Genomic DNA, 23,970 nt, shown 5'->3' with positions numbered 1-23,970 from the left:
CTGCTAACTAACTGCTCATTGTTTGCTAAAGCTGAACTCAAAGGAACATTGACCATGAAACTGTCCCTGTGTGACCTGTTGATCACTCTGGCCCTTTGCTGCTATGAGGGTGAATATCACTCCTAATCAGACTACCACCAACCCAAGTAAGTAACCTTCTATGAAGTAGGTAACTTATTTGTGAAGGATTGGTGAATGGATCTGAACCCAAACCAGCTCCACTACCTCTAGACTAGCTCACCGAACTCCAAAGTCTCCTCTACTGATTCCCAATACCCAGAAACATTTCAGAACACCCTCTGAGGCCACTTTAAAGAAATTCTCTTCTGAAACCTCACTCCCTGTCTAGGGTCTATGTTCAGAAGCAGCAGGATGTGGTAAGATTTGGTTGCATCACACTTCTGTCCCTCAGCAGACCTGTGACTTGAACAAAATGCTCTACCTCCCAAGAGTCCTCTTATCCTCAGTTTTTACACCCACTAGCGAGGGCAGCTGTGATTGTGGAGTAAGACAAAGGGTGTCAGGAGCCAGCTCTGAGTCTTATGAGGTTTTCAACTTCCCAGAGTCTTTGATGCCAGTTAAACTATGGTTTTCAGGGCAACTAAGTCGCTGGGTTGTGACGTTGTATGTGGGGGCAGGGTCAAAGAGGAACAATGGCGTCCCATCTGCCGCCTGCCGCTGCGGCCCCCACTGGTGCGGCAGCTGCCACCGTCACTGGGCCCACGTGTTTCGTCCCACTGCACTCGAGTGTGCCACCACCGTCAGCCCTCGCCCCCTGGGGCCTGCATGGTCCGTCTCACTGTGCGCGAATGTGCAACCGCGGTCAGTCCGCCCCACACCCCAACTGGTTCCGGGCTGCCTCTGCGCCTGGGTCGGGGGACCTGTCCTGTCCAACCCTGCTCGCTGCTGGCTCCGCCCCTCTTACCGTCCCCGTTGAATGGTTAGATGTAGTCAGACTTCCGTATAATTCAATTTTCTGTCCTTTGGCTGTGTCTTTGTTCTCCAACCCTTAGCTGTATTCAAACTTGGTTGTGGGAGAAGGCACTGTGTTTCCACCTATGCCTCCATCTTGGCCTTAGGGCTCTGATCCTGATACAGAACAGGCACGAACAACCTGAAAGGTGGCACAAGAAGAACTCAAAGTCCAAGAGCCAATAACTCTCAGCTACCGAGAAATTGCCAGCCTCTCAGAAGCACAATTCAAGATGCTTACAGAACTGGTTGATTATAGTCACAAATTAGAAGAACATATGAAGGCTAAACTAATTCAAATAAAGGGAGATGTCCAGGAAACCAATGGTGGTGGAAAGGAAACTGGGACTCAAATCAATGGAATGGACCAGAAGGAAGAACTAAACATTCGACTAGAAAGGAATGAAGAAATGAGAATTCAAAAAAATGAGGAGAGGCTTAGGAACCTCCAGGACATCTTTAAACGTTCCAACATCCGGATTATAGAGGTACCAGAAGGGGGAAAGAAACAGCCACGAGTGGAAAACGTATTTGAACAAATAATAAAGGAGAACTTCCCCAGTCTGGCAAAGGAAATAGACTTCCAGGAAATCCAGGAAGCTCAGAGAGTGCCAAAGAAGTTGGACCCAAGAAGGAACACACCAAGGCACATCATAATTACATTAGCCAAGACCAAAATGAAGGAGAGCATCCTAGAAGCAGTAAGAGATAAGGGGACAGTCACCTACAAAGGAGTACCCATCAGACTGTCAGCGGATTTCTCAAAAGAGACCTTACAGGCAAGAAGGGGCTGGAAAGAAGTATTCCAAGTCATGAAATCCAAAGACCTACAGCCAAGATTGCTCTACCCAGCAAAGCTTTCATTTAGAATGGAAGGCCAGATAAAGTGCTTCTCAGATAAGGTCAAGTTCAAGGAATTCATCATCACCAAGCCCTTATTATATGAAATGCTAAAGGGACTTATATAAGTAAAAGAAGATGAAAAATATTAACAGTGAAAGGACAGCAAACACACAGTTATTAACAACCACACCTAAAACAAAAGCAAACCAAGAGGACAGCTAGATCAGGAGTGGAACCATAGAAATGAAGATCACATGGAGGGTTAGCAACAGGGGGGTGGGAGGAGGAGAAGGGGGGAGAAGGCACAGAAAATAGCATAGAGGGTAAGTAGAAAATAGATAGGGGGAGGGCAAGAATAGTGGGGGAAATATAGAATCTAAAGAACTTGAGACATGTGGTTATAAACTAAGGGGGGAGAATGGTGGGGGAGGGAGTGTGTGGGTGGAGGGGAATGAAGGGGGGAATAGGACAACTGTAATGGTATAATCAATAAAATATATTTTAAAAATAAAAATAAAAATAAAATAAAAAATAGAAAATTTTAAAAAAACTATGGTTTTCAAACTCTTTCACACTCCTAAAATGCTACAGCTGGGAGGGTTTTAGGAGAATTTTGACTCCAGTTGAAGAACCAGGGTGCTCTGGCTCTCTCAGGAATCAGTCAGGATCAGCAGCACTCAACACATGCACATGCCCTGCTTCTGTGCTAGGAGTTTACACAGATTCAGAAGAACCAGTGCAATCTCAGGGCTGCACTGGTTGTGTTTCTAGCTGCTGCTATCCACTCATCCATCTGTACTTTGTTGTGGCATCATACCCTCCACTCTGACCAAAGCGCTTTTCACTATTTCTCTTTCATCTGAGTTTCTCCACTCCTCTGCTTTCCCCATGTTGCCAAAGATCTGTCCCTATCTCAGCATAGTTGTTGAGATCAGGTAACATAGGAGCTTGGTAAGGCAGGCACATTTTCCACTGCAGGTGATTATAAAGACCTGGGGACAGAGCTGGAGGTGGGGATGAAAAATCCACACTAGGAAGTACAGTGACTACAGGTCTTAGCACAATCTCTTTGAGTCAAAAGCAGGCCCTACTCTGCACCTCCCAACATCTCAAAGGAATTCTGTACTTAGTGCAAACCAGAAGAGCTAGTGGTGGTTCATGTGTAAGCCTCAGATTGCTTTCTAGGCTCTTTAACTGCTTTCACCCAATGACATAATTCTGTTTAACTTGCTCTCAGAAGAGCATTTTCCAACATTCAATCATTCTCCCTATCCCTCTCCAGTCTTGGTCCTTGTTCTGACCTTTGTGAGTTCGACCCTTCCCACTTTGCTGAAAAGACTGATCGCTAAGACTTCCTCTTCCCCAATGTCCAAGGGCAAAGAACATGTCACTCTAACAAAAGACCAAACCCTAATTTCTGAAACCCAGGGAAAGTGAATTTCATCAAAGCAGAGTTGTCTTGGGAAAATGTGCCTGTACTTAACACAGGAGAAGAGCCGAGTTGCATCTCAGTGAACATGTATTCTAGGACAAGCCCTGCTGCTTCTATGTGATTTGAGCATGTCATGGCTTTTAGGATTTTACAATGTCATTGGTGCAAACATGGGATGAGACCATACACCTCCAGGTGTTCCTGTCTAGTTCTACTAAGCTCAGAAGCCATCAGGGAAAAGTGACTTTTTTACATTAATTGTATTTCTTCTTCTACTCCAGCAAATGCAAGAGTCTGCCCAGCTATTGTGTCTTCATTTAGAAGCTTCTTTTTGGATCCTGCACCGCTCTACAATATCATTCTTCTGAAATGTCTTCCACCTAGAGAAGCTGCTGAGGCCATGGTAAAAACGAAGCAATGTGTTGACCTTTTACCCAGGCAATACAGACAGGATATTTTCAGTGTTGCAGTAAGTTGTTTCTGCTTCCTCTGTAGGGCCTTCTGCTCAGCTGTACAGCCAGGACAGAGATCAGAGTTATTCACTGTGGCACAGGGTGGGGAGGCACCTGCCCCTCTTCTCACCTCAAATAAAGAAACTGGTGGATATAGGGTGGATGATGACATGACACCTGCTGAGCTAGACTAAGGCTGCACATTATGTGTCGCATATTCCTCCTTCTCAGATAACCTTCCTGGGCACCACGTCCCCAAAGTGTCCCAGGCAGGACAACCAGGACCCAGGTGGTGATGCTGAATGGCAGGCACTGCTGCCTCATTTCCTTGGAGGATTCAGAGGTTGGAGGGCCAGTTCTCTCAACAAGGGCACAGTTCCTGATTTGCCTCAGGGAGAGTGGAGAATGTTGGAGGGATCAGCAGTTGAGAGGGTGCAGGCCTAGGCCCTACATCAGGATTGAGGGGTGGATGTTGGGGCTTCACCAGCTCTCACAGTGCAAGGCCCTCCCTATACCTAAACCCCACTTTTCCAACTGGATATGTCACCAACCATATCCAGCAGCCAGAGACCCTCCCTGTATGTCCTCTCCCACCTCTCGTGGAGCTAAAACACTTCCTGAATATATTGAGGAAGAAATCAGATACTTACAATAGTTTGCCAGCTTGTCCACCCCTGAAATGAAGTTGGGTTTGGTACAGATTTTTACACATTCAGTGAGGAGATGTCCATGTGCTGTCAGTTTGGTTTCCTCAAGGAGACAGGACATCTCCTGGAGACAGAATGTCCTTTGTCCCTTCTTGCTCCTGTCCTGTTCTCTCACCCTGCATCCAGTTTGCACAGAAAACATAGAGCCCTTAGTCCTGAGGCTCTGAGGAAGGACCTCCTGGGCTGCTCTACCCAACCCCTGAAACTATCCCAATTCCATTAGAAATTCGAGTCCCACTCCTGGGCCACTCAGGGTTTGTTTTTTGGTTTTTTGTTTGTTTGTTTGTTTGTTTTGTCTATGGACATATTCTTCCTTTTTCTGCATGTTTTCTTTTCATTGTTTCAGTATTACTGAGTTCTCCATCCACTCAGCCCTCCTGCCTAATGGCTCCATGTGCCTTTGCTGTGTGTGATGTCCTTCACATGTTGGGGTGATCAGAAGTTTCTGTGAACGTGTCACCTCCAGGGACAGCATGACTGGCATCCCCTGTCTCTCTTTATTGCAGAAAAATATAGCGTCCACATGTAACAAATAGACTTTAAAAAAAGTCTTACACATGAGAGCCTCTGTCATTCAAAAATGGCCTGATCACCCCCGGAAAATGTGAAGGTTTCAACGTCTTGCTTCAATAAAGTACTTGCCCTGCACTTCTCCACCTGTTTTGTTTTTTGTTAAACAATCTCTCCCTGTAGTTGGGGTGGTTCTCCATATGAAGTTGCCACATCTCTTCAGTCTCTGCTCCAATAGAGGACCTTGCCATCTCCCTTTCTGTGTATTTGCAAACCTCTCTTGGCTTTTTTCTTTACAACACATGGGATGGCATTTGGAGGCCACCAGGAAATTCAGAATTTTCTCTCTAACTCACAGTCTGCACCCATGTCACATCTACAGAACTCTTTGTGCCATGGAGGACAAACCATGGGCCTTGATTTATGATATGGATTTGGCAGGGCTCTGGGGGTGTTATGAACCTACTTCACCTCATTTGCTTCCTAAAACCTAAGGGTCTACTAAGTTCTGCCTCCTTCATGGCCAATAATCCCTCGGATATCTTTGCCTTCCCATCCCCAGAGCCATTCTCACAGTTGAGGCCTTACCCAGTGTGCATAGGTCCCCTAAACAGCCCTCTGGGTCAGAGAGGCCCCTCCTGAGATACACCCTCCCTATCGACTCCACTGTGACTCTCCAAGTCAGACTCCAACCTTACATCTGTAACTTCGAAATACTAGAGGTCATGGCTTCCTAAATGTTTCAAGTAAGAGTACTTATTATTAGATCTAACCCATCTCTAATTATGAAGGATATGTGAAGGACAAGCTATGATTCAGAAACCAAACCATAAAACTTATCTACTCTTATTAATTATGTCCAAACTCCTTACAATAATTGTGTACTTTTGATTACTTCAGGGAACATGTACACTTACATTAGTCTCTGTTTTCTGAAACACATTCTATATTCAGTCTTCATACTGTGATTGGTAACCCCAAGCATTTGTGACACCCTTGGGCTATCTTGAGAAACACACCGGGCCACACAGGGAGCACAGGGGACCACAGTCGGTGTTGTACACAAGGCCTTGCACCACCCTGAGCCTGGATCCTCTGAACACATCATCCTGCTCACCAGGCTCTTGACTCAGCCATCCCCTTCCATGTACCATTCCTCCTGTGTAACATTGAATCACACATCTGCACGGGGCTAGTAGTGGTTCCTTTGCCTCTGTATTCTCCACTGCACAGCTGATGACCTCAACTTTCAGGCCCCTTTCACGTCCCTTCTTCAGCGAGAACTTTTCTAACTCTCACATCCTACAGTAAATCTTTACACACAGACACACAACTAAACTCATGAACACACAGATGGTGCCATGCTGGCACACACAGCACACCTGCAGGCATGCACTCACATGCAGACACAGACAATGAAAGGTGCTTCTATTTCTCTGGCAGCACTTTACTTTTCTCTGGGGTGGCATTCATACCAAAAAGTTCATTGGAGACCATACTGACTGAACTGACCATATGAAAGCACCAATGTTCTCATTGTTATTTTTCTATAACACATAAGAGTTCACATGCATTGAATACCCCTATGGGCAACATAGTCCTGGAATGTTGCTATTTTCAGATTCATTTGACCCTGACTTGTCTCCAAGAAGGTGACAGACTGTTACAAACATGGCCAAGGGTACGAGGGATGTCCTGCCCACTAAGTGTCAAGCCTGCCTCTGTGTCTTCTCAGAATCAACTGGGAAGACACCAAAAGACAGTGAGGCCCACACCGCACTCCAGGACTCACATGCAGGAACATCTACAATAGATGGGTTATGGTAGTTGAGGGCCATCAACTTTCCTCTTTGTTTTTCCAAAACAAAATGTTCTGGAAAACTAAAAAATATCACAGCAGGAAAATGTCATAATGGTTATGGAAGATAAAGCAAAACTGCAACAAAAGTACATATGATGGGGAACTCAAATGTTGAAAATTGTTCATTTTCAGGTAATACCTAAAAAGCTTAGTAATCAATATATGTAACAAGGTATTCTTTCAGGAACTGAAGGTATGACTCACTCTGGCTCCAGGAGACCATCAGCAGTTCCATGTTTGTACCTCAGGAGAAATGCAAGCAATGAACATGGTATCTGAGCCATTTGGATCCGGAGCGAAATGCCTACTGCCCAGGACGCATATAGAAACCACCACCCAGGATACAGATGAAAGACCACCAACCAGGACCCAGATGGAAGGCTCCTGCAGCTTTAATATGACAAATATTTTTTCTGAAGTCCAGTCTCCTTACCTACACATTTCTCTCTTTATTGAAAGAAATTATTGAAAATGAAATTGAAGACAGTCTGTTAGGGTAAAAACTCACCATCTTCTCAGTTCATCAGCCAAGTTAATAAAGTGCCCATAAAGATTCAACCTCTGCCTCTGCTTTTGGTTCTGGTAGGTGACACGCAGCAGTAATGCTGGCTTTTCTGGGTTCCCTCATATAAAATATAGAAATATGAAAGGAAAAAAGCACATCTAACTAAAAATTTGGGAGATGAGAGAGGTGAGTAAATTTTGGACAGATATGAGACAAATGATGGTGGGAAGAAACTCACCAAATAAATATACTTAGAAAAATTCCCCACAGTGAAAAATATGACATGAAGCACCTCTGTCATTTTCCACACATTTTGTGACTTTTTGGAACATCATCATAAACAAAGATGATTCTTCAAAGAAGACATGTCAATCAACAGTATGGGGAGCTCTGCTGCATGCCTCTCTCCTCTAGGTAAAAATCCAGTGGTAGAGGTTTGGGAAAAAAGAAAAGAGGTCATTCATGCAAAAGCTCCACAATTCTCAAGGAATAGCACGCTTCTACCACAGAGCCTATTTCTTCTAGAGCACCCAGAAAACCCCCCACTGCTCTGCCATACACAGACATGGTGTACCCTGAGTTCCTTCTCCCATTTAAAAATACCATCCCTCCAGAAACTGCAGGTGGCTGCTGCACCATTGTCCATGCAACATGGCTTCTTTCACCTTCACTGTTGGGCCTCAGCCTTCTCCTAGAGTCGGGTGGTAGTCAGTGTCCTACATGCAATGCACTGCCCTTTCTTCCACTTGGTGCCCCTCAGCTCAGCACCTATTCTCCATCACTCTGACTGTATGCTCACCCATGTATCCATTCAACCAGTGGTTCAAGAAACTGCAGCACCAGTCACTACCTCAGCTGCTTCTTACTATCTTGAGACAGGGACCAGGTCCCGTCTCCTAGCAAAGTGGCAGTACTTCCAACTGGTTCGCAGGCACTTCCACCCAGCAAGCCAGGGAAATAAAATCAGCATGTTTCTCCCTACCTTTTATTTTACATCTTCAGGCAAAAAATTTTGTGAACTCCTAGAACGTTCTGCTTCCCCAGCCAATCTCATCATTTTCCCCACTGAAAATGGCAGTTCATCACCTGACCCTGCCACCGTGTTGTGGAAAGGAGATGGTGTGCTTCTCCTTCTGTCAATCACCAAGGCCAATCTGTGCTGACACAAGGCAGGGCCTCCTTCTCACTAATTCTCATCCTGTGGACAGGGAAATCTGTCACAATCCACACCAGAGGATTCACGCTTACCATCTACAGTGTTTCCTGCAACCCGTCACACACTCAGCCCCTCCTCACCACCCACCCCTTTCCCACGACCATCTAGCCAGGTCTCTTCCAGATCCATCTCTATCAGAAACACTAACTCACAGGCAAAGGTGGACAATAAAAATTCAATCAACACAAGACTGGAAAATACAAAGTAATACTGAAAATTCAGAGGCTCTGACCTATACTTGTGTACAACTAGAATTCTTACACAGTCAGTTAGCCTTTAAGCAGGAAGATAAACATGTTTCAGAATGGCAAATATTCAAAAGTTTTATCACCAATTACCTTTTTCTCAGAATGCAGGACAGAATATGCTCTACAATGATGTATAAATGAAGAATGATGAGGCATGCGATCCAGTGAGCACAGGATACAACATGGGTGTCCATAATGCATCCACACAGAAGAGTATAAAATACTCCCACACTCAACATCTGGAAGCAAAGTGAAAGAAGCTGCAGGTGAGGCTGGTACAGCAGGTGTGGGCCAGTTTGGACAGGTGTCTATTGCCTCTCATTGGAAGTTCTTTCTCCTTGGTTCATTTTGGAAACAATGTTCCTATTTCATTACCTTTTTAAAAATGTTGGCAATGACAGGAAGTTTAAGACAGAAATAGCAGAGAAGGACAGAATTGAAATTTGCAGAGAAAGAAAATTGGCAAAACATAGCTTAAGATGCTACACATCATCTCAGTCAACCTGGATGCTACGCTGTACCACAAGTTCTGTATTTGTTAAATGGATATCAGGGAAGAAGATGCTTGTACTTTCTTTTCTTTTTGTGGTTGCCTGGACTATGGTAATGATAAGATAAATGGAAGGAAGGAGAACCATTTAAGTTGCTAATTAACTCAAAAGGCAGGAATGGAGGAGAAAGACCCAGAGATGACACTGATGGGTTTGCAATACAGAAACGTGGGTGGAAAAGAGACAAAAACGGTTTTGAACACATCAGAGGACAGGAGGATATTGCTGGGGAGAAAATGAAACAGGTGGACATGAAGAGAAGGGAGGTCTGAGTGAAAGGTCATTTCAGGTATTTGTTTTCTACACCTACGGTGACAAACTATCACAAGCTGGGAAGCTGAAAATGATAGCGATTAATTTTCTCATAGTTATGGTATTGAACATAGAGGTATGAACAGGGCTGTGGCATCGGTCAGCAATGGAGCTCCATTCACCGCCCAATGAGTATCCACTGAGACCCCCTCCCAGTCTTCATCTGTTGTCACAAGGTTGACAGAGATATGTCTATCGCTGGGAGTCTCTGCCATGCTTTTGTGCCACTAGAAGTGAGACACTTATTTCAGTGGAATTTCTGAGCATCTCAGGCTATTTAGCGACACAACTGGCCTCACCCTTTTAATGCACATACCACACCACCCACCCTGTCGGGACATCAAAATATCTCTGGACTCAGAGGTATGAGGGGACAAATGTCAACAGAAGTGGACGCCAGGAGTGAGAAGATCCACTGCAGTAGACAACTGTGGCTCTACCAGAGTAGAAACGCACTGTTAGATTTCCCATATTCTTTGGATAAATTCCCCCAAGGGACAGAAGGGCAGGTTCTGGAGGCCCATGGTTAGCAAGAAAATGTGAGCCTGAGCAGAGGGGAAATGAGTTACTGAACAGGGAAGATCTGGTCTAGAAATCTAAAGAACCAGTGAATGTCATGACTGTGTGCTGATTAAATATTTAACAACACACTTTGTATAAATGTCAAGTTATATAAAGTTCAGAATTTAGGTGACTGAGCCAAGGAGAGTAGCTACAGGTGACACCTGATCCTGACTCAGCTTCCAAACCCAACTCCTTGTCCCCAGTTAGTGAATGAATCCAGGATAGGTTGGATCAAGAGAATGTTTATTCTGTGGACCAGTAGGGCTGAGGTGGCCCAGTCCCTGAATGTCAGGGCTCCAACTTCTCCCTCTCCCAATCCTGACCTTGCCTTTGGTGCCTGAGTCCACAGCCCTCACCAGAAGCACAAAGAACATGGTGTTAGCACCAGGAGGTCAGACTGGTTCCCAGGCTTAGAAGTGGATGGGAGTCTTACCTTTATTGGAGTTTCTATTTTAAATGAGCTTCTCTTTCTAAGAACACCCCCAAATAACACATATTGTGTAATCAGAGAGTTCTTTGTAGAATCTCAAAATATGCCCCCCAAAGCAGTTACACAACAACTAACTAAATGCCTACTGTGTCACCTTTGTCACACAAGGACAAGAAGAACACAGGTCTCTAGGAGCTACACAGAGAGAGAAGACCCATAATGTCAGGTCTCACTCACTAGAAGAAACTTGCACATGGAGGGCCATGAGGTCTTGGAAACGAGATTCCCAGAGATTCTAGACCATCATATGATACAGGAGGTAGGCTGTCTCTGATGTGGCATCCAGAATATATAGAGTTTTAACCTTAACAGACTTAGGCAAGGACAATAGAGAAGACTTCAGGTGGAGCAGTGGCCTCAGCAGAAAATTGTGGGGTCTGCACAGAGATCTACCTGGAGTCCACAAGGGCAGTTGTGCAAGACAAGGTCACAAGAGTCCACCCAACTCACAATGGGAAGTGCCCATAGGGGTCAGACTAAGGGAGTCAAGAGTGTTGAGAGTTGTCTCTAATGCCAGAACATCTGGCTCTCTAGGTGCCTCTACCATCCACTATCTCTGTGCCTTTGGTAGAGTTACTTGCACTGTCCAACCCACCTGTTACAAATGAAGAGAAATGATATCCTTGCCTTGTGGGTTGGAAACCACATATCTCCCTTTGCTCATCAGAGACCTTGTCTATGCTACTGTCCTGGTATTCCATCCTTTCTGTGACCACGTCTACCTTCTGTAGTGACCTCAGTTTGGATAATAATTTCTTCATCACTCTGCTCAATGGCTTGTTGTGAAAATTAAAAGCGGTGGTCCAAAGGCCTTGCATTAAGTAATTGCTCTGTAATGGTTTGCCATCTGTATTTCACTAAATCCACATTTAGTAAGCAGCACAGGTAGGAGCTACATTGTGAGAACATTAATGGGACACCAGGAGGTAGACTACATTCAATAGCAGTGTGTAAATCATGCTTCAATAAAACTCTTCAAGAAAGGGTCTGGCAATTATCAAGTAAGGTCAAAATATAGGGCTTAGTTTAAACTGTGGTGGTTTTCCTTCTAATGGAACAAGAATATCTCTAGGAAATGTAAAGCAGCAGCAAGTTTCAGGAGTCTCTAGCAGTCTGAGCAGTCCTCCCAGAACTTCAGAAAAACTTCCTCAGTGTTACAAATTAACCTCTGGCAGCTTCTGCGGAGGCATTCGCTGCCTCGTGCTTAGTGCACATGTGAAGACTTTCCACTGTAACTCACTAGGGCTCATGGAAACTCCTGAATGATTCCCACTGTACAAGAAGACCCTGCTGGGGCAGCTTGAAAGCAACATTGGCCTGAGGCCTGGGAGGCACCTGCTCTACAAGTGGCCAAGAAACTCTGACCATTAAACATCTTGTTGCTGTGCAGACGTCTCCAAGACCAGGGTCATCCCTGAAGTTTGTGGCCTAAAAAAGTACCGCTTCACTTGAATTCTAAATGTTAGCTGGATCAGAAGTTTAGAGAGGTTCTTGTCTGAAGACCGTCCTGGGGGCTAATGTCAGCCCTAGAGATGAGGGGCAGAACCAACTTTACAGAATGAGTGAAAAAGAAAAGCATGACTTATATTGTGCCCAAAGACTGTGGGGCTGATTTCTAGGAACTACTTACAATCAACAAAATTCAGGTATCATTTCATTTTCAGAACTCTTTCATAGTCTTGCTGCCAATGCATAAATCACCAAGAAAAAACATCTTTCAGTTCATGTTATTACTTTTACTCAGCCTGGCAAGACTTCAAATGACAAAATATTAGTGAGATTATATTTCAGGTCTTCAATAAGCTGAAGTACAGGCCCAGTATAACTCTCACTTATCGCACATGTACATGTTCCTCATGACCCAAGCTATCCAGGGTAAAATGAGAATAGTTCTCTTCTACATCAGGGTTTCTCATAGCAGGTGGTCAGTAAATGTCATGCCAGCATAAAACCAAAAGCTACCCTATTCCTTTATTTCTGAATTTAGTCTGGGAACTTCAATCTAACTACCTTCCGGAGGAGAAATCAGGAGGTGAGCAATACCAGCATTCAACCTTTCAGAATCTCCTATTTCTGCTTAAGAATGTTTCCTTTTAAATATCTGTTTTGTGAGTGGTTGTATAATTCTTTCACACACCAGGAATAGTCACTCTAGGCTCTGCAACAGACACGGAGATGAAAAAACACACACTTCACTGTACTTGATGTGAGATTGCTTTTGCTGAGGACAAAACCTGGGAAGAATCTGGTGTAGCAGCAGATAGCAGAGCAAGTCTATATCCACTGGGTATGAAGCAGAGCCCTCACCATGGCCTGTTGAATGAGTCTGGCTCCATTTCCTTATGACAGTCTTTCCCTCACCTTTGTAATGAAGATCTCGAACAGTGGTCAACAGGGAGAAAGTACACATGTAAGAACATAATGTTCTTTCCATTTCTAGCTTCTTCCTAAATCAATATGGTTCTTAACGACTTCGGATCAGCTGAGTGATGAAAAAACATGAGTTCCTAACAAACCTAACAGAGAACAATGTATCCGCAGGTGGTTGATCATTGACAATATTTCAGGCCCTGTTGTCCATTTCTTTTGTCTTCACTCTCCTCCCAATTTGTTTGTGTTGTTTCTCTATATTGTCCCTGCTTAGGCTGATGTGGTGACTCTGTCCTAGGAAGCAGCCCTGTCTGCCCCTCACTGAAACCAAGAAGTGCACATTGACTGCTTTTGTCAGCTGGCCAAGTGCCACCTGAACTTCCTATGTACTTGCTATTCCCCCTGCTTAGACAACTCATCCCAAAGGACCCTTGGGATACAGCATTTACTCAGGTAAGCTGAGAAATCACAGTCCAATAGCCTGCCTGAACATCCTACAGGATGCTGCCCTAGTAGTTGTTTTTTTTTCTTCTTGACATACTCACTTTTTCTTTCTCCCCTCTCTAAATGCAGCCTTCTTTGTTACTTCCCATTAGAGGCAAGGTGCACAAGTGCAAGGTCCTACTTCACTTGTTCCTACAATGAGATTTCTGATATGTAGCACAGTGCCCATCCTAGGAGATTCATGGTTGTTAACAGCATGGATGGATACATGAATGGGTGGATGGATGGATGATGGTTGGATAGATGGAAGGGCGCATGGGCGAATGGAAGACTGAAACCTCCAGTTTAGTTCTAACTACTCTTTTCTCAGCCCTGTGACAGGCTCTTGACATAAATATCAGCCATCCTTACAAAGCCAGGCATGGGATCATGGGTGCCCACTTCAGAAATGAGAAAAAGGAACCTGGGGACAACCAGCACTGTAACTTGCCTAAGAACACGTCATGATTAGGGGTTGCATCAGAGGTTTGAATCTACAGATGCATGAGCCCAGGTTATAATCTTCTCACCATACATCACTCCCTCCCTCCCAGCATCTGTAATTAAACATCTCTAATCGTCTTTTGAATCAGTGGAACAAAATCCCTAATGAACTAAAAAGCACTTAATTTTGAACTTATGACTAATTTGATGAAGTTGACCTAAAGGAGAGTGTCTTTGTGAATACAATCTTCAAAGGAGATGAGAAATTATTTCTATTTCCCAAGCAAAAGCACCAGAGTTGCAGTCTAAGGGTGAGGAAAGTCTGTCTTCTAGAGGCAGCATGTGGAATTGCACCCAACCAGGTGTTTGCAGAATCGGGAAGAACACAGATTGAATGTGAAATGTGTTGTTGTACCCTGAAAGGTTAAAGGGAAACAAGAGGAGTAACAGGGTGCAGGAACAACAAGAGGGGAAGAGGATGGTGGAGAAGAAGGAAGAGCTGAAAGTGAAGAAGAAATAAGAGGTAGGAGGAGAGAAAGAATTCGGGAAGGGGGAAGGGGTAATGAGGACCACAACAATAATAAAAGAACAGGAAGGACCACACAGAATCACAAGGTTATCATTAGCTTTATTATTTTGCAAGCATTTTGATGTTAACTTCATCTAATGTCCTCACCATTCTGGGGACCATGGAGGGTTTTCAAAGCTCTTTCTTAGGGTTGTAGGAACAGAGCCCAGGCCTGCTGTGTCTGGGAGATTCTCTCAGTCCCTTCCTCTGCCAGGGCCAGGTTTACCCTGTATTCATCCCATCATCCACATGAGGGATTAGGGCAGCCACCAGCAGAATAAAAGGCTTTCATATGGACAGTCACCTTCATCAAAGCGCCTTCTTCCTGCCACTTCTGAACAACCAGCCCACAGCAGCTGCCTGAACCATGAAGCGCGTGAGAGTCCTCATGCTGACCGCCCTCCCCTTTACTTCTGTACAGGTGAGGATGGACTGATTTCTGGCTTTGGAGGAGGGCTATGCTCAGGGCTGAACAGCCCGTTTTTCTAGTGTCAGAACTGTGTGTATTGTAGTTGGGTGGCGGTAAAAGCCAGGAGGCAGATGCTTCAGGGCTACAAGAAACTCCCAGGTCCTCAGATGAGTCTCCTAGAACTGAGGACTCAGACCCTACCAAGGCCTCTCTGAGCATGTGGTCATATGGGGACGTAAGATGATAGCAACACAGTCAAGCCCTACACGAAGCTTATACCTATGTCACTGAGCCTGCCTTTTCCATGCTATTGTCCCAGGGATTGGCTTCGATATTTTGGATGATGTGGTGAATATGACCATTGATCCTGATGTGGATGTAACTGAATACATCAGTAACATGCAAGAGTTCTCACCAGGCAAAGAAACTGAAAAGGCCTTCACATTCATGAAGGAATGCTTTCTCCCTCAAAGCAAAGAAACTCTGGAGAAGGTCCAAGAGCTGCAGGTAATTTCGGTGTCTCTTTAACTGCATTTGAACTGCCGGACAGGACACACAGTTTCTCAGTTAGTGCAACTCCTTGGAAGCATGCGACGGTCATGCTAGTCAGGAAGATTCCTTTCATCTTATTAACACAACCTTCAGTACACTGTCAAGCAACCTAGGTGTGCTAGCACCAGTGCTTGGATTCGTTGACAGTGAGTCCACATGAAAGGACACAGAGTGACACATAGAAACCATGGCTGTGAATCCCTCCTGGGTGGTGGGTGAGGTGAAAACAGAAGTTTGTGGTTTCACATGCGGCAGTCTTTCCATGTATGACAGATATTGTATAGTGTTTTCTAGTGCCCATTCCATGCCCTAATATATGTTTTGTCACACTTTTAGGTAAACACCTGGACATACTGCCACAGCAGAAATAGGAAGTGCACATCGCTAGGATATTCCTGACACAGGGGGTGGCCTGGAGGAACCTTGAGGAACTATGAAAAAACAAATGTGCCAGTCACCAAAAGACAAATATCATATTTTGTAGAGTAGACAAAGAGCTGTACTTTGAAAGTCATGAACGAATAACATTTGTATGTGATATCACTGTAAGTAACAGTTTTAAATTATCAGCCCCTTCAATTCAAGGTGATGGGTATTTTCTTTCAATCCTTGGTTAGACAAATCACTAGGAGCACACACCTGCAATATGTTGCTGACCAAAACTGCTGGGTGGGCAGCATGGGGCGGTTGGCTCTTCTTCTAACCTGTAGAAACTCAGAACTTCACATTCCCTCATTTTTGAACTGAGGTACTGAAAACTGAAACACAGCATATTGTTGGCTACCTTATTTCAATGAGAAGGAAATAAGCAGATAACCTAACCAAAGGAACAAACCCTGGGGGAAAAAGATCAGGCACCATCAGCAGCCTTTGTCATCACTCATGGTCACCTGAGACAGAACAAATGTGATACTTCCAGCTTCTCTTCCAGTACCAGCTTCCTGTCAATATCCATTGGTTTCCTGGACCAATTCAGGAAAAAAATGCCGTGGCTTGTTTGTTCATCAGGATGTTCCTTGGTAAACACAAGTGAGATGTAAGTGATGTCTCTGTCTTTGTTTTCCAGCAAGCAATATACAGTAGCTTTTGGTGTGTTCGGTACTAACTTCCACACCACCTCAGAGATTGTCCAGAAACCGATGTTCATGGGCAGAAGCCACAGTTTAGCTTTCCTTCTTTGTCTTTAGATCTACAAATGCGAGACAATTGTTGAAACCTCACAAACATTTCATTTTAGTAAAGCATCTGCAAGACTACTGTTCTTTCTTGGTGGTTGAATAAAATGGAGGATTTAGAGAGGCTTACATCTCAAACACATATTTCTCACACACACGCATGTGCACACCCACCAACACCAAATCGATCTTTACACAACTCAAGGGCAAAGTGCTGAAAATCTGAAAGGCATCTTGTCCTTTCTCCCACGCAGCTCAACACAAAACCAGTCTCTGGCAAGTGACTCTCCTCCCTCCTCCCCGCACTTGCAGGTCCATCTGGGCACTTGCAGGCTCTCAGGTCCTAGTGATGTTGTCCTCCTCAGGTTCTAGGGTCCATGGTGGGCCTGGAGTGATGCTGTCCTAAAGGCATTCTTTTTCCTAGACCTTAGGTCTCCATGCACAGCTGACAAAGACCCTCACCATCTATGTGCATGAAACCTTTACCTAATGCTAATGAATATGCTCACCCTCAATTCTCACCTCTAAGAGGAAATTCTGACCCTTGCTTGTATGCCCACTATACACACTTGGTTTCTGACTATGTTGAGCTTTCTCTGGGACAGTCAAGCGTCTGTGATGACCACTGTATGCCACGTGGTGGCTCATCTCTTTTCCCGCTTACCCCCTGTAGTGTGCCCCCACTGGGCCTGCCTCCACAGGTTACTGGCAAGCTTCCCAGGGTATATCAATCAGGGGTGTTCACATTACCTTGATCCCTTTCACTAAATATTCATTCCCTGGTTCATTTTGGCAGCTTTCACCTGCTTTGCTCCCTCTCAGCCCATGGCATTTTCAGAGGTGTTGATCGCACATATTTCTCATTGGACACTTTCTCAGGAGTCAACGCCCCCTCTTCAGGATTCCACACAAGCCACCACTTGGAACTGGCACTCTGGCGCTGCTGCTTCCCTTCCCCAACCTTCAACATTACTTTCAGTTCTTCAATCAACCTCGTCCTCTAGCCATTCATGGTGTGTTGGAACAATCCACATAGTTCATTGTGATTTTTCCCAGTGATGCAAACAAATTCCCTCTGACTGACCTCCAAACTATATCATGAGACAAGCGGGACACCGGGAAACACGTGAACACATAGACGGTACCCTAATTGCACTGGGGCAGCATAAGCATGTCCTTAAGCACATCGAGGCAATGTGGTCCAGGAGTTGAGTCTGAGGAGCTGGGGGTTATCACTGACTGCCTAATCCAGGGGCTGACCTCTGGTTCTCCACTCTTGTTCTGGGCATCCTTGTTCTTGAGCATCATTGCTCAAGATCCTGAGCCCTGTCCTTCTTTCCAAGCCAGTAAACAGTCCAATGAGAACATGACCATTTCAGTAACTGCAATCAGACTTCCCCTTCTGACTCTCCAGCACAGGCTTCTGTTGCTCCCTCCACACAGCCAGTCCAAGTACAGATATGTGGAACCCTCTCTGAAAGGGCCATATCAACCAGTGAGCAATGGTCAACTTCTGCATGTACGTGAAAAGCACCGAGACAGAGCAAGGGCTATGAGTCACTAATGAACAAGTTTGTCTTTTGAGAATATAATAACCAAAATGTGAAAATGTGAGGTGTGGATCCAGAAACATGGTCCTTTTGTTTGGGCCTAATATTGTCACCGACCTGAAGGTGCTGTGGAGAACTGGAAGGATGTTCCTTATGATGACCTATTGAGTCTTAGGTACTTTCAGCCTCCTCTTTATGCATTGATTTTTTTTAAATCGCTCTTCTGGGCAACACAGTCATAGGTACATATGCTTCACCTCCTCATGGAACCAGAATAGGTAAACAACCAATTTACAAACAAAAATCAACCAGAAATAACACAAAATTGAACTGAATGGAAGCCTCACAATAAAGCAGTTAAAGAAGCAAAAATCAACTAGACTGGTGGGAGCAGCAGACATAGCAGCTGGGGCAAAGAGGATGCGTGGCAAGGCCACCACTGGCAGACTAGGTGGTCCTACATTTGCCTGCAGATAAACCAGGAGAAACAACATGGAAGAGAAACACACTGCACAACCCAGGGTTCCAGAGTGGGCAAGATGAATCCTCTGATCCACTGATGTAAAAACCTGTTGGGGTTGCAGCAGTGTGAGAAACTGCCAGTATCTTGAAAGTGTGAAGAGAGCCAAGAAAGCACCATTGTTTCCTTTTTCCCCTCCCATGCATAGAGCTCCACACGCAGCATTGTGGATTGCCCTGCTCTACAGAATACCTAAGCCTCTGCCCCTTACAACATTAACAGGTGTGCCTAGAGAAAGAACTATGCACCAAAGAAGATGGTTTCGTTATCAAAGTAGATACAGTTATCAAAACTATAAATAGTAAAATGAAGACAAACTCACACTTGTCAACAACTAAACCTAAACAAACAAAAACTAAGCAAACAAGTAGAGTAGGAAAATAGTCAGAGAAAGGAACATTACATGGATGGTTTTCAGTGGGAACGGGGAGGGTAAGAATCGTGGGGAAGTTACAGAATAAGAAGAATAAGAAACATAGTTGGTCAGCATGAAATACATGAGGAGAGGTTAAGAACTGTATAGAAAACAGAGAACTCAAAGAATTTATTTGAACTACTGACGGACATGAATTGAGTGGGGGGGGGATGCTGGAGGGTTGAAGGTATATGGTGGAGGAGGGATTAAGCGAAAGAATTGGAAAAACTGTAAGAGCATAATTAATCAAATATATTTTAAGAAAAACATATATAAGTCCAATTAAAGAACTAACCAAAACTCTAGAAATAGAACTAGGTGACCAGGAGATAAAGGAAAAGTTAACACTATACAAAGTGATTATATATAGGGAACCAACAGTGAAGGGAAAGAAAGCTGGACTCAAATCAATCATTTGGAACAAAAGGAAGAAAGAAACGTTCACCTGGAAAAGCATGAAGAAGCAAGAATTGAAAAAAACGAGGAAACTATCAAAAGACTTGGGAAAATGTCCAAATATGCGACATTAAATTCATAGGGATGCCAGAAAGAGAAGAGGAAGAGCAAGAAATTTAAAACTGATTTGAAAATATAAAGGAAGAAAATTTTCCCAAGTTGGTGAAGGAAATAGACATACAAATACAGGAAGCTCAGAGAGTCCTGGAAAATTTGAATCCAATAACTTGAATCCCAATAGGACCACATCAAGACACATTGGACAAGAATTAAAGATTAGGAACATATCTTAAAAACAGTAAGGAAAAAAAGAGAGTTATGTACAAAGAATTGCCCATAAGACTGTCAGCTGTTTTTCATTAAAAAAATTTTTAAAACTTGCCATTAAAAAGGGGCTAGAAAAAATATCCAAAGTCATGAAAAGTCATGGAAACCTACAACCTAGATTACTGTATCCAGCAAGTCACTCATTGACAATGGAAAGGCAGACAATGTGCTTCACAGTCAAGTCAGATTGAAGGAGTACATCATCACCAAGTTCTATTATATGAAATGTTAAAGGGACTTGTCTAGGAAAATGAAGAAGATCGAAACTATGAACAGTAAAATGACAACAAACTCACAGCTGTCAACAACTGAACCTAAAATAAGAAAACAACCAAAAACAAACGGAGCAAACAACTAGAGTAGGAACAGAATCACAGAAATGGAGATCACATGGAGGGTATCCAGCAGGAAGTGGGATGAGGGAAAATGGGGAAAAGTTCAGGGGAAAAGAAGCACATATGATAGATACAAAATAGACAGGGGCATGTTAAGAATAGCAAAGGAAATGGAGAATCCAAAGAACTTATATGTATGTCACATGGACAGAAGTAAAGGAGGGGAGATCCTGGAGGAAATAGGGTACCAGGCAGAGGAGGATAAAGGGGAGAAAGCAACAATGGAACAACTGTGATAGCATAATCAATAAAATATCATTAAATGAATAGACAAAGAGAACCCAGAAGATTCATTCATACATATTCATTATTACTATTGTCACTTTAGGTTAATATTGTTGGAGAAATTGTAACAGTTCCATGGAACCTAAAAATATTGATTGCCTAATTCCCTATTTGGGTTTTGCCTGGTGAAAGAGTCAGTCCTGAAGAGAGCTGAATTGTCCTGAGAAAGGTCAGGGGTCATTCTGGGTGAAGAGATTTTCTGGGAAGGAAGAGGGACTAGCAGCAATTTGAGCAGAAGGGTATTCATAACTTTTGCCTGCAAACAGAACTCTGGGGACTGGCAAAGGGAGGAGGGCTGAGGTCCAATCTCAACATCTCCTGCTTTGCTTTATTCCTGTGAAATGCACACATGTCCCACAAACCCAACTACCTGTAGGTGACAGAGGAAGAAATGACAGAATGGGCCAATTGCCACTTGCAGGGAGAGTCATACAGGTTAAGGGGGCACCAGTAACCCCAGTAATCACATTTTAGTAAAAGGTTGTTTAAAACCAAAATAAATGTCATATACCAACTTTCAGGATTAAGAGAGCATGTGGCCCTGCTTTGTCTGATCACCTCTCTCACTAGCTCAGTTCCCCTCCTGGCACCTTGGGTCCCAGACAGAGTACACCCAGAGTGGAGTTTCACCAGCTATAGAAAGCAAGGCACAGCAATTCCCCTGTCCCTTAGAAGTTATCATCCCCCTGCTGTGTGTTAACTAGTTTGAAGACAAAACCCTAGGCAACCCCTGGGATGTCATCCTGAGACCTGAATGACATGTAATGTATGCCTGCGCATCCTGCTGAGGACAGAATTTGAAGACCCTGTGTGCCCTGGGTAAGTAACACCCAGCTTCACCTGTCACCCTCCTCTATGCTGCGTTCCAATATCCCTTATTAGGGTTTTTAACATCACAGTAACAGTGACTCAGAGGTGATCACGAAACAGTAAATGAAGTGATTGAGAAGTAATGATCTTACTTTAACTGATAGAAATCTCAGTGAAGCCAGAGCCAAATTCAGAAGCACACTCTGTCAGCACAGGAAACAAACATTTCTGTTGGCAGAGTCAGTTAGACTCAACCTGCTGTTTGACTTGGGGATGAGGTGATTCATTTCATGTGACTTCATATTTACATTTGCTCCCTCCTGATGTAGCTGTAAGAGCTGAATTTGCCCCCCAGACACTGTGGAGCACGTTTCTTCTTTTAATCCATTCATCCCAACACAAGTCTTCTGAGGTCGGCACTAAGATATCAGCCTTACTTTACAGATGAGGCTATGGAGGCTAAGAGGGTTACCACCAGCTGAAGACCCATGGGTAGAAAGATCCAGAGGTAACCTTGAAACCACTAGACTGTGCCCAAAGTCAGGCTTCTCTCCAATAACAAAGAAATGCAAATGTTCTCATTTTGAGTCATGCAGACCGCACTTTAGAATTCAAAACAGAGCACACCTGTCCAGCTAGGGTTCTGGTGGGGACAGCATTGAATCTGTAGAATGATTTGAGAATAGTTGACATCTGTAAAATTATAAATGTTTCCTTGAAAAATAAGGTGTGTGGCTCTGTGAACAAAGTTTCAGGATTTTTCCTGAAGACACTGCGCATTTCTGCAGGTCCATTTCAGTGTTATGCTGTTCCTCTTGTCACCATCCCACTCTTACCACGATGTCATGTGATGGGAATGGCTGAGCTACAGAAGAGGAGTCACTTGTCCTATATTGAGCGTAAGTTCAGCTCATGTGAGGAATTCTTATCAGTTCCAATAGTTTTCTTCTCAGTAGATTATCTTAAATATTTATTTATTTTTTTGTTTTAACTTTCTTTTTTTAAATAATTTTTTATTTAATTCTTGTTCAAGTAGATTATCTTAAATATTTAATTCATTAATTCATTTTTAGTGTAATCTTCATTGTACTTTTCCCATGACTACCTAGTTCCCTTACACCCATCTGCCCCCAGCAATCTGCACACTGGTGCCCATGTCTATCAGTCTTCAAAAATTCATCTTTCAAAAATCCTCACTTGATGATGTGCTTATTGATTATAGAGGAAGGGGTGGCAAGGAAAGGGAGGAAAACATCAATGTGAGGGAGAACATTTATCAGTTGCCTCTGCTATGCACCCCAACCCTGGGTTGAAACTTCAACCTAGGCATGCACCCTGCCCAGGAATCGAACCTTTGACCTTTGAGTTTAAGGGACATCGCTCCAATGCTCTGGGCTGCAATGGCTAGGACTCAGATTATTTTATATAGATTTTTTTGCCTAAAGAGTATATTTCTTACACTTTTCTACTTTCCTTTTTAATAGGCAATTTTTAGAGCTGTTTAGGTTCACAGAGCAATTGAACAGCAAGTGCAGGCTTTCCACATACATCCCACTCCCGAACATGCACAACCTCCCCACTCCACATTTGCAGCCCCACAAGAAAGGGACATTTGTGTCACAATTGATGAACCTCTGTGGACACATCAATGAGACATACAGCCCATAGTTAACTTTAGGGTTCATAATTGTGTTGTATATTCTATGTCTTTGTTGAAATTATAACAATGTGTACCCACCCTTACAGTGCAGATAGCTTTCCTGCCCTCCACTCTCTGTTCTCCACCTATTTTCCCTCTCTCTCCTATACTACTTAAGACCACTGACTGATCCCTCAATGTCTCCATGGCTTTGACCTCTCCCAGTGTCTGTCATAGCATCATAAACCCTGTAATCCCTAAGGGCCTGTGAGATGCTGTAGCAGGTCAGTGGGAGAAGCCTGGGTCTAAAACTAACCCTTGACCTCAAGATGTGTTCTGGACAGGCATCCAGGAGCAGTAGGCTCCAGGTCAAGGTAACAGTTATCTATAGTGTCCATCACAGAGGACTGTGTTAATGGTGATACTATTGAGAACACTGAACCTCAGTGATCATCAAAAGCACTGGATTTATTTCCATTTTATTATCATTTCTCAGTTCTCCACAGGCAGCACACTGTTCATCACACACACCCCTTGGGGCACTACCACTGCCCCACCCTCCAACCTCAGCACATTCTACACCATTTCTCCTCTGCTGGCCTCTGCACTGCACCCAAATGTTACAATAATAATCCACCATTTTTTAATCCACTACAGGGAAAAAGATAGTGAGATGATGATAGACATGTGTTCTGGAAGAAAGGGAAGATTAGAAACTTTGGAGAACACACACAGCAAATCTAATAGATTGCCACCTTGGTCCTGTGTGCAAGCGGTGAGTCTTCCATAATACACTGAATAACATACTTGAAGCTGCCTGGGGTTTTTTATTGCATATGCAGTGTGCAGCAGTGCTTCAGTCCTCTTTTACTTTCTCCTCAAATTCCCTTAGTTCTTTGGTAATTTTTA

General features: G+C 43.9%; 1 protein-coding gene across 1 annotated transcript in view; it reads left to right on the top strand.

Annotated features, from left to right (window-relative positions):
• The window catches only part of LOC118981587 (mammaglobin-A-like), a 40,851-nt gene extending 24,165 nt beyond the window's left edge, over window positions 1-16,686 (top strand). The window contains exons 2-3 of the mRNA XM_037038391.1: window positions 15,257-15,444; window positions 16,556-16,686. Of these exons, the coding sequence (XP_036894286.1) occupies window positions 15,257-15,444; window positions 16,556-16,594 (227 nt within the window). The 3' untranslated portion in view covers window positions 16,595-16,686. The remainder of the gene's footprint in view (window positions 1-15,256; window positions 15,445-16,555) is intronic.
• The last annotated feature ends 7,284 nt before the right edge of the window (window positions 16,687-23,970 follow it).

The sequence above is a fragment of the Sturnira hondurensis genome, unplaced genomic scaffold (genome assembly GCF_014824575.4).
Source record: "Sturnira hondurensis isolate 20B ecotype Veracruz unplaced genomic scaffold, ASM1482457v3 Scaffold0024385, whole genome shotgun sequence".
NCBI lineage: Eukaryota > Metazoa > Chordata > Mammalia > Chiroptera > Phyllostomidae > Sturnira > Sturnira hondurensis.
Note: the sequence above shows the minus strand (reverse complement) of the source record. Positions and strands in the feature narration are given on the sequence as shown.